The sequence below is a fragment of the Sminthopsis crassicaudata genome, chromosome X, assembly GCF_048593235.1.
Source record: "Sminthopsis crassicaudata isolate SCR6 chromosome X, ASM4859323v1, whole genome shotgun sequence".
NCBI lineage: Eukaryota > Metazoa > Chordata > Mammalia > Dasyuromorphia > Dasyuridae > Sminthopsis > Sminthopsis crassicaudata.
The window spans coordinates 1,174,237-1,185,158 of record NC_133623.1 but is presented as its reverse complement, the minus strand read 5'-3'; the positions used below and the strand labels follow the sequence as shown (position 1 = coordinate 1,185,158).

The 10,922-nt window shown below is 51.2% G+C and overlaps 1 protein-coding gene across 1 annotated transcript; it reads left to right on the top strand.

The window, feature by feature from the left end:
- The first annotated feature begins 8,632 nt into the window (after nucleotides 1–8,632).
- Nucleotides 8,633–10,890, top strand: PLP2 (proteolipid protein 2). Its single transcript, XM_074278078.1, has 5 exons — nucleotides 8,633–8,953; nucleotides 10,024–10,179; nucleotides 10,275–10,370; nucleotides 10,474–10,564; nucleotides 10,646–10,890. Exons 1-5 carry the CDS (start codon nucleotides 8,858–8,860, stop codon nucleotides 10,666–10,668), a joined length of 462 nt encoding a protein of 153 aa, XP_074134179.1. The 5' UTR covers nucleotides 8,633–8,857; the 3' UTR covers nucleotides 10,669–10,890.
- Nucleotides 10,891–10,922: the final 32 nt, after the last annotated feature.

Genomic DNA, 10,922 nt, shown 5'->3' with positions numbered 1-10,922 from the left:
GTATATGAATGTAATTGCCCAATAGGTGCCATAAGAAATGACAGATGGGATGACTCCAAGAGAAGTGACGAGGCTTGAAGGAATGGTGGAGGTGGGCAGAACCTGGGAACAATTTATACAAACACCCAATGTGACCCAGTAAAAGAACATTGTAAAGACAGAGCTCTTGGAAAGGCACCAATGGTGGTGATTCCAGGCAGGAGAGAAACGTGACCCAGGTGGGAATCTGGCAGGCTGGGCCAGGCTTCTTGGCTTTTTCTGTTGTTTGTTTTATGGGAGTTGGAGGGAGAGAAAAGAAATGCTAGTTAATCTGCAAGATTAAATTAATTCATCATTAACAAATCCACAATCTTATTAAAACCATTATATTGTTTTTCCATAAGAGATTTGTATTTATTAATTTAGTTTATAATTAATGAGCAAATTATGTTATAATTGATTTTAATATAACATAGAATGTAATATATTAGAGAATATAGAATATAGAATAGATTATCGAAATAATAAAATAATTATAAATATGTAAATATAATTTGTAATCATATTTACAATTAATAGATTATATGCATAATATATAAAATACACGATAAGTCAACAAATTAATAGTTTGTAAAATGATTTATTTAAAATAACAAATATAAATAAGAAATCACCATTAATTTATTAAAAATAAAAATAACAAGTAATAACTGTGAGTTAATAAGGAATTGACAAATTAATATTTTAAAATAAAAATAAGCTTATATACAATCAATTAACAAGAAACGGTACTGAAGAAACAGACGAGCCCAGACTCCATTGGTCAGACTCACAGGTGGAGGCGGACCACAGGCCGATGCATAGCGCACTCGACTGCTCTGGCCTCCCTCTCACTCGGCAATCCACTTAGACTATTTCGAATTGGCGCATGCGCAACCTGCGCCCGCCCACCCCCCCCCTTTCCCAGGATCCTTAGAAAATCTTTCTCCTCCTGTCATCTCCTTCCCCCAGTCTCCTCCAGGAGGCCGTGCGACTGGAACTGAAAGAGGTCTGGGGGCCGCCTAAATCACCGCAGCTCGGCTGCGCAGTCCGCCATCTTATCGCGCTTAAACTTAGGTCTGGCATCACGCGGTGCCTGCTGGGTCTTGTAGTTAGTTCGTCCCTCCGCTCACGGTCGGACTGTGGCCGCCCCGGAGACCTGACTTGCACTTCTGCGGAGGCTCAGAGGACTGGCTCGTTCGGGAGGAGAACCGCCGAGTCAGTCTTCTCGAGCACGTGCCGGGCAAATAGAGCGTGCCGAGCAGGACGACGCCTGCGCGGCCAGCCGGGAGCGGGAATTCTCCCTCCGTCTTCCCACCCCTGCATCCCCCCGCCTTGAACATGCGCACAACTCCTCCCGCTTGGGGAGGTTCCGTGGGAGCCGCCGGAGCTCGAGAAGGAAAGCGAACGCTGCCCTTTTTTCATCTCGTGCCCGAACCCGGCGGCCGTGGGGACTCGGGCTGGCCGGCCAGGGGCGCTCGAGCCTTTAGTCTCAAGGAGCTGCCCGGACTCCGAGTTCGCGTATTTGGACAGTTACTTGGTGCGCATGCTCGCCGCCCCACTCTACACGCTGGCGAGTCTGGAAAAAAAAAAAAAAAAAGCGCGTCCAAGCTTTGTGGCTAGGCGGCGCGTCATGTCACGTCACGCCACGCCACGCCATTTCTACCCCTCTCTTCTCTTGTTCCCTCCCTTCCTACTACGCTCTCGCTTTCGGGGAAGGAGGGAACACCTGGGGGTCGTCCCTTTTCCAAGGGTCCTTGCTAAGGCGACGGCTGAGTCCTGGAGACCGCAGTGCTAAATCGCAGGGCTTCTCCCCTTCAGAGCCCCTGCCTTGGGTGGGAAAGAAAATAGGTGCCCGCTGTGTGCCGGGGGTGGTGCTAAGTCTCGGCTGGCCCTCCCAGGAGCTCCCCATTTGACAGTTGAGGAAACAGTCAAACTGAGGCTTAGCAACAGCAGCCCGGGACTCTCACAATCAGTATGGGAGGCCGCTTCTGAACCTCCTCAGTCCAGATTCAGGAGGCAAGACTAGGCAAGCAAGGGTGGAGGCTGCAGCCCGGGGCGTGCTCCGCGTGAGGCACCGGGAGTCTGCTCGCTTTTACATCCGGGGAAAGCCAACCACTAAAACTCGGGGCTGGACGGAGTGTTAATGCAGATTAGACTTCAAAGTGCTCCCCCCCCTTTTTTTTTTTAAATCCTGACAGGAGGATCAGTAAACTTTAATTGAACACTTCTGTCTCATGTGGGCTGCTGAGCGCCTATGGGTGCAGTCTGGAGAAATAGACGCTGGGAGACAAAATCGCAACTTGCCCTTTAAGTTCCCACTGTGTGGCAGGGAGCACTAAAAGGGTCCTGGTTCGGAAGAGCTGCTTTTGAGGGGTGGAGCTCCCGCCTCAGGTCTCTGGGGCTGGCTCCCCTGCCTGATGCCTCTGCAAGCCAGCCAGTCTAACCAGGCCCAGGAACCGCTTTGACTGGAATTGTCTTAGGAAGATTCCGAATAAATAAAGGGGCAGATGCCAGGGTCTCTTCTCAAAGGATACGAACCCTTTTCAGATAAAGAAGCGACCTACTGCACAGGGTAAAGTATGAGCGGGCCCCATGGTCTCCATGCCACACACTTAGCTAAGAGACAATTTTAGGGAGAATTCACACAAGACAGATGCTCACAAGGAAGACGGGAGAAGCCATACAGGGACACCCGCAAGGTCTCTCTGAAGAACTTTGGAACTGATTTGGAACGTGGGAGACACTGGCACAGGACCTGCCAGCAAGATGTGGCCGCACCAAAGAAGGCCTACCAGCTCTATGACTGAAAGAAAAGTGACATCTGCCAATTTAGAGACAACTCCTTTTCAAATGTTCCTATGGACTAAATGCGCCCCACCTGTGGGAGAGCCTTCTGAACTCCCACTGGTCTATTCAGCCCGAGTCAGACATATGGTCAACTTTGACCCTGACATAGCGATGTCATTTTGGTCTTTTCCTGCAGGGTAAGAGAAGTTTCTGTAGCCCTATTCAGTATGTGTGTCATTTCCTCTTTGAGCCAGTTCTGATGAGAATGAGGTTCACTCACTGTCCCTCACCTCCTTCTCTTCCCCTCCACTGTAAAAGCTTTTTCTTGCCTCTTTTTTTGTGGCAGGTACTTCGCACCATTCCACGTCTCCCTTTCCTTTTCTCCCAGTACATTCCTCTCTCATCCCTCAATCACATCATTTAAAAAAAAGAAAACACGTTGTCTCTTCGGATTCAACTCACACCTGTCTATATAAACTCTTAACTGCCATAATTGAGAAAGTTGTGATGAGTTTCAAGTATCATCCTCCCATATAGGAATGTAAAAAGATAAAGCTGATTAACTTCCTTATGACATCACTTTCCTGATCACCTCCTTGTGCATCTCCAGAGTCCTGTACTTGAAAATCACATTTTCCCTTCAACTCCGGTCTTTTCATCACAAATGCTTGAAAATCCTCTATTTTGGTAAATGATCACCTTTTCCTCCAAAGGATTCTAGTCAGTTTTTCTGGGTAGCTGATTCTTGGTTGCACTCACAGCTCCATTGCTCTCCAGAATACCATATTCCAAGCCCTCTGGTTCTTTAATGTAGAAGCTGCTACATCTTGTGTCATCCTGACTGTGGCTCCACTCCACTCGAATTGTTTTTCTCCGGATGCCATATTATCTCCTTGGCTTCTCTGTTAGTCCCAGAATCTGGCTATGACATTCCTGGGAGTTTTCATTTGGGGATCTCTTTCAGGAGCTGATCAGTGGATTCTTCCAATTTCTATTTCGCCCTTTGGTTCTAGAATGTCAGGATACTTTTCCTTGATAACTTCTTAAAAGATGCCCTCCAGGCTCTTTTTTTTTTTTTTTTTTTTTTTTTTTTTTTTTTTTTTTTTTTTTTTGATCATGACTTTCAGGTAGACTAATAATCGGGTAACAAGTTCTTCCTTAGCTAGAATTGAAATGTATCTTGCAGTCACTGTCTCCCAATTTAATCTAGCAGACATGACATGATTCCTGTGTACAAGTTCCTGGACTAGACGCGGAAAAGTGAAGTCCACAAGCATATATGAAGTGCCCACTCTGTGCTAAATCCTGAAGGTACCAAGAAAAACCAAAACAAAATCCCAGCTCTCGAGGAGTTCGGTCTAATAGCTAATAAAGATGAGATGAAAGAGACCGTGAAATGGCAGGGGAGAGGGTACCCTCACATGCTGGCAGAGTCTAGAAGATGAAGCATGGTGGGTCTGAGCCCTTTTTCCCAATGGGGATCTTTGAGGAACTCACCAATGGGGCAATGGGTCTGGTGGGAGATGTCTGATGACAGATATATAAGATAGGCTTAGAGATTAAGGTTCACTGGGTTAGGCTAGATCAGTGGTCCTCAAACTTTTGAAATAGGGGCCAGTTCCCTGTCCCTCAGACTGTGGGAGGGCCGGACTAGACTAAAAACAAAAACTCACACTCTGTCTCCGCCCCTCAGCCCATTTGCCATAACCCGGCGGGCAGCATAAATGTCCTCGGCGGGCCAAACCTCTGGGCTAGACAAAGATGAATGGGAAGAAATCACTGACCCCTGAGGGAGATCGGGAAAGGCCTTCCTCTTACAGGAAAGCCATGACATCTGGGCTAAGCCTTGATCAGAATGGGGATTCAGACTGCAGAGGGGGCCCAAAGTAAGCCAGGAGTGGGGGGACACTCGCCCATCCACCTGATGTGGAAAGGTAATTGGGGGCAAGTTGGGAAAGGCTAGAAAAGCCAAGCCAAAAGGTTTGATTGGGATTCTAGGGGAAATAGTGGAGTGACGCGGCCATTTATCTTAGGAAGCTGCAGAGAGAATGGGGCAGAGGAGGGGAGATGCTGGATCTCTTATATTTAGCTGCTTTTTTCTTTACCAAAGAACACGACCTCACAGACAGAAATGGCTAATGGGGAGCTGATCCCTAAGATGAGGAAATAGTAGGAAAATACTGAGTTGCTCTGAATGATTTTGTCCCCTTTTTCACGTGAATTTAGGCTGACTGTTCTGGTACCTGGAAGATAATGGGAAATGGGTGAGGTACCTCCCAATTGGAAGGGAAAGGCAAGCATTCTGACCTTCCAGAACCGGCCCGCAAGACACAGGCCAGCAAGCTTGCTGGGACATGCAAGCTGGGGGACATGAATGAGGAACATCCTTCTTTAAAAGGGATGTGGGAATTTCAGAGAGCAAGACTGAAATGCCACTTTTTCACATGATTTCTGACCCGGTCATTGGCAGGAAGGCTGTAGAAGGAGTTTGCCCAGATTCCTGTTTGGGGCGTAACTCCTACTTTTGGTAAGGAGAAAATGGGGAGGTAAGGACTAGACAATAATCCCATTTTCAGGTGTGGATTCAGAATTAACTGGCTGGCCAGAGAGTAATCCTTTAAGACTCAATGTCAGGAGCAGCTAGGGGGCGCAGTGGATAGAGCACCAGCCCTGAATTCAGGAGCACAGGAGTTCAAATCTGGTCTCAGACACTTAACACATCCTAGCTGTGTGACCCTGGGCAAGTCACTTAACCCCAACCTCAGGGAAAAAGAAAAAAAAAAAAAAAAACTCAATGTCAGCTCTGTAGGAGGTCTTCCAGGGAATGCTGTAAGCTCTGTGCCAAACCATGGGCTGCTTCATCTTTTTATTTTTTTCAATCGGGTGAACTGAACAAAACCATCGGAATACTCAGCAGATCTGGAGAAGACATGTCGTAAGAGGATGGCTAGCATCTCCAGAGTTAGGTTAGAGTGCTGAGCTGAAGCCATAGGATAAAATGCGACTGGGGGTGATTGGGAAGTCATATGTGTGGGTTCCTATAATCAGCTGGGGGTAGCTCCAGATACGGGGGTGGCCTGATAAAGTTTTGGGGTCTCTATGAACCAGCCACCATCGGTCAGTCAGCTCTACTTTGTCCTGGTCACGCCACATCTTTGGGATCATCTCCACGTTGGGGCAGTATAGTTTTTTTGTGTGGTTTTTTTTTTTTCTGAATTTTTTTGTTTTTTTATTAATTTTATAATTATAACATTTTTTTTGACAGTACATATGCATGGGTAATTTTTTACAACATGGATTATCCCTTGCACTCCCTTCTGTTCTGAGTTTTTCCCCTCCTTCCCTCCACCCCCTCCCTTAGATGGCAGGCATTCCCATACATATTAAATATCTAATAGTATATCCTAGGTACAATATATATGTGCAGAACCGAATTTTGTGGTTGTTGTTGCAAAGGAAGAATCGGATTCCGAAGGTAAAAATAACCTGGGAAGAAAAACAAAAATGCTCACAGTTTACCCTCATTTCCCAGTGTTCCTTCTCTGGGTGTAGCTGATTCTGTCCATCATTGATCAATTGGAATTGGATTAGCTCTTCTCTATGGTGCAGATATCCACTTCCATCAGAATACATCCTCATACAGCATTGAAGTGTATAATGATCCCCTGGTTCTGCTCATTTCCCTCAGCATCAGTTGATGTAAGTCTCTCCAAGCCTCTCTGTATTCCTCCTGCTGGTCATTTCTTACAGAGCAATAATATTCCATAACACTCATAAACCATAATTTACCCAACCATTCTCCAATGGATGGGCATCCATTCATCTTCCAGTTTCTAGGCACTATGAAAAGGGCTGCCACAAACACTTTGGCACACACAGGTCCCTTTCCCTTCTTTAGTATTTCCTTGGGAGGGGCAGTCTAGTTTAAGAAGGACTTTGGGTGAACTGGAGGGTGTGTAATGGGGAAGGGCCTCAAATGTATGTCATATGGAGATCAATTTAAGAAGCAGAGAACGTTTAGCCTGAAGGAGAGAAAACACTGAGTGGGGGGGGGGGGGAAGAGTCCAGGAGAAGATGGAAAAGCTTGCTTCCACATCTGAAGGGTTACCCTGTAGAAGACAAAGTCAACTATTAGTTCTGTTCAGCAGAGCAGAACCCGGAGCGGTGGGTCATATCGCCAAGACACAGACGGAGGCCTGGTGGGCAGGCCTTCTGACCACCGGAGAGGTCCCCAAGTGGCCGGCTAAGTCGGCCTCACTTAACGTGCTGAAGCAAAGGCGGAGAGTTGGCCGCTTGGCAAGTCCCAATCCTAGTAAGGGGTCTTTTGGGATAGGGGTCGGCTGAGGAGTCCTTTAGGGTCTCTCCTACTTGGTGACAGTGACATTTCAAATCTTGGGGACTGGGAGGATGGCGGTGTTCTTGACAGAAATGGGGAAGTGCTGAAGAGATCTGGGCTCAGTGAAGAAAACAGGAAGATCTGTGGATGTGTTGGCTTTGCAAGGCTTATGAAATACACTAACTTGGCGGAGATGTTCATCTGGCAAAAGGGGATGAAGGCAGCCAGGCCTGAAGGAGAGCTCCCATGGGCTGGCTCAGAGGGGATAAGGGAGGGGGTGAGGTCAGGGATGCGGGACAAGGGCTTGGCAGGGCCAAGAGCTCGGTATGCTCTTGGGGACACCCCTCCCCCCAAGAGGCCCAGGACTTGGGGAGGGTTATGGCTGGGCTTGGGAAGTAGTAGCCAAGTCTGGAGGGGGAGGCAAAGAAACTCAGCCAGGGCTTAGGTACTTTTTTCTCCCATTTGTCTTTTCCTATTAGTATGTGCTTTTTTCCCCCAGGAGTCTTTTCTTATTAGTAGGTGCTTTTTTCCCCCATGAATCTTTTCCCATTCGTCTTTTCCTATTAATAGGTGCTTTTTTTCCCCCAGGAGTCTTCTCCCAGGAGTCTTTTCTTATTAGTAGGTGCTTTTTTCTCCCATGAATCTTTTCCCATTCGTCTTTTCTATTAGTAGGTGCTTTTTTTCCCCAGGAGTCTTTTCTTATTAGTAGGTGCTTTTTTCCCCCATGAATCTTTTCCCATTCGTCTTTTCCTATTAGTAGGTGCTTTTTTTCCCCCAGGAGTCTTTTCTTATTAGTAGGTGCTTTTTTCCCCATGAATCTTTTCCCATTCGTCTTTTCCTATTAGTAGGTGCTTTTTTTCCCCAGGAGTCTTCTCCCAGGAGTCTTTTCTTATTAGTAGGTGCTTTTTTCTCCCATGAATCTTTTCCCATTCGTCTTTTCCTATTAGTAGGTGCTTTTTTTCCCCAGGAGTCTTTTCTTATTAGTAGGTGCTTTTTTTCCCCATGAATCTTTTCCCATTCGTCTTTTCCTATTAGTAGGTGCTTTTTTTCCCCCAGGAGTCTTTTCTTATTAGTAGGTGCTTTTTTTCCCCATGAATCTTTTCCCATTCGTCTTTTCCTATTAGTAGGTGCTATTTTTTGTCCCATGGGTCTTCTCCCTTTAGTCTTTTCTTATTAGTAGGTGCTTTTTTTCTCCCATTGGTAGCTGGTTGCAACTTCACCCTGTGTCTCCCGGGGGAGGGGGAAGGTGTGCTGCAGCTAGGTGGATTTTTCTGTAGACCCGGCAAAGTAAACTTCCCTAAGTTCAGGCCCCGAGAATCCGCACTGCCTCCCACGGCCCGGGCAGCCGGCCGCAGCTGTCCCCATCCCTCAGGCCGCCCACCTCGGGAGGGAGCGTGGTTTCCCCTCCCCGGGGCCAGGAGGGCCTCCCCGCCCGTTCCGAGTCCCCTCCATATAGGGAGACAGGAGCGGCGGCCCCGCCCTCACCACGCCCTCCCTCCCTCTCGCCCAGAGGTGGTGATTCACGCCGGAGCGGGGCAGGGGTGGGGTGGACAGCAGCCTCACCTACTTCCTCCTGGCGGCGGGGGACCCGGGGCTGTCGGGGATCGCCCGTGCGGCTCGAGCAGTGGGGCAGCGGCCGGCGCTTCCCAGGCAGGGAGCTCCAGGAAGGAGGGCCTCTGAAGCGGCGCCTACCTCTCTCCCCGTGGCCCCAGGATGGCGGACTCGGAGCGCAGCGCCGCCCCGGACTGTTCGGCCGCCTGCTCGGCGTTCTCCCGAACCCGCAAGGGGATTTTACTCTTGGTCGAGACGGTGAGCGCCCCTGGGGGCGGGGGAGGGGGGAAGGGAAGATCAGGGGCCTGGCGGGGCCGGGGGGGGGGGCAGGGGGGGCTCGGAGACCGGGGCCAGTGGCGAGGAAAGAAGGGCGTGTGTGAGCACGTGGAGAGGAGGAGGAAGGAGCAGTCTCGGGGTCTCCGTGGACGGGACGTGGGACGGCCCCGCTCCCATCGGACCTTTTCCCTGAACGTGGGACCCAGCCCCTCGCCGCCCAGAGAATGGGGATGGAGGGGGGAGAAAGGGGGAAACTGAGGCCGGATAGGGACCAAGAGAACTTTTTCCCGCGCCCCCGCGTGGAGTGGAAAGGATGGGGGGGGAGGCCAGAAAGGCTAGGTGAGCCTGGCGGGGCTGGCTGGGTAGGGCGGGGCGGGAAGCCAAAAAAAAAAAAAAAAAAAAAAAAAAAGGGTGTGTCCCCTCCCTTCAGAAGCCCGCGGTCTGGCTCCTTCCTCCCTCCTCTGTTTTTCTCCCCTTGGGTTCTCCTCTTCCCCCCCCCCCCCCCCCCCCGCCCCAGCCGGCCTCGGGTGCCGCTTGTTTACCTGGGCAACTCCCCACGAGCGCCCCCGGGGTGCTCCCTCCGGCCTCCCTCGCTCCTCTCGCTCCATGCCTGCTGGGAGATAGCTTCCCACCCTCCATTTTTGTGGCCCGCTGGGGACAAGGGGGCTGGAGGTGGGGGTGCGGGCCTGCCGCTCTTTCCTCAACTTCCCCTCCCCTTCTCAAACCGCGGCATCTCGAGCCAGCTGGGGCTCCCCCCCCTCCCCCCTCCCCGTGAATCTGAAGCGGTTGATTCATTCGTTCCTTCCCTCTTTCCCCGCCGAGTCCACTCCAGTCCCGGCTCCCCACAGGCCAGCGGCCGAAGCTCCCTGTCTCCCTGTCTCGTGGCTGGGGCCGTTTGTGGGCCTGGGGCAAGTGGGGGGGCCGGAAGTCCGAGGCCCTTGGCCCAGATGGCAACTGCCCCAGGTTCCCCCAGGGGGGAGGGGGAGGACCCGGCCCAAGTGGCGCCCTCTGTCGGAGGTTCCAGCCCTAGCCTGTCCCCCCTCCCGAGCCAGGTGCTGTGCTTGGTGATCGTCATCTGTTACTCGGCCTCGCGAGTGATGGGCTACCTCAGCGTCCCTGTGGTGGAGATGGTCCTGGCTGCCGTCTTCTTTGTCATCTTCATGTTCAACGTCCATCACCAGCTGCAGTTCATCAACTGGCCCTGGAGTGTGAGTGCTCCTGGGGGCTGGGGGGCCGAATTCCCACCGGGCGGGCCGTGTCCCAGCGCCCCTCTCACTGCCACCCCCTCCCGTCTCCCATGCAGGACTTCTTCCGGGCTCTCATCGCCTCCGTCCTCTTCTTCATCACCTCGCTCATCACCATCATCAAAAACATGGATGCTCAGAGTACGGTTGGAGGGGTAAGCTCACAGGGTATTCCCGCCATCTTTCCACCTGGGCGCTGGGGGACGGGGGCTGGCCGGCACCCGAGGCTCCTTTCTCACTTGCTCTCCCGGCCCTTAGGTGCTGGGGCTGGTGGCCACCATCCTGTTTGCCTACGACGCCTACAGCACCTTCCAGACCCAGCGGAGCCGCCACACCCCCGCAGCCACGGGTGAGTGCCGGGGCTGGGGAGGACTAGGGGGGCCAGCCTGGCCATGAGCGCTTCTTCATTTTCCCATCCTTCCCCCCACAGAGTCTCCAGATGGCCCCTCCTAGCATCCATGTGGCTACCGTGGGCTCTCCCACCAAATGAGGCTGAAGAGGGGGCCCCGGGGAGAAACCCAGCACCTGTGGATCTCCTCACCCTTGACCCCCCCTTCTCAGCTCCCCTGAGCTTCAGCTCTAGCCATCAGCCAGGCTGGCCCAACTTCTTCCTGAGAAACGGGCAAGAGCTGGGGAGCAGAGGGCAGGAGGAGGAATAAAGGGGTAATAAAATCAGCTTTTCGGTTGACTGTAAGCCTCATTGGGGG

Excerpts from the sequence above, each read along its gene's own strand:
- PLP2 (XM_074278078.1), top strand. The coding sequence starts at position 8,858 with ATGGCGGACTCGGAGCGCAGCGCCGCCCCGGACTGTTCGGCCGCCTGC. Across the intron at positions 10,371-10,473 it reads CTCAGAGTACGGTTGGAGGG|GTGCTGGGGCTGGTGGCCAC; the intron begins GTAAGCTCACAG and ends CCCGGCCCTTAG. Across the intron at positions 10,565-10,645 it reads CCACACCCCCGCAGCCACGG|AGTCTCCAGATGGCCCCTCC; the intron begins GTGAGTGCCGGG and ends TTCCCCCCACAG.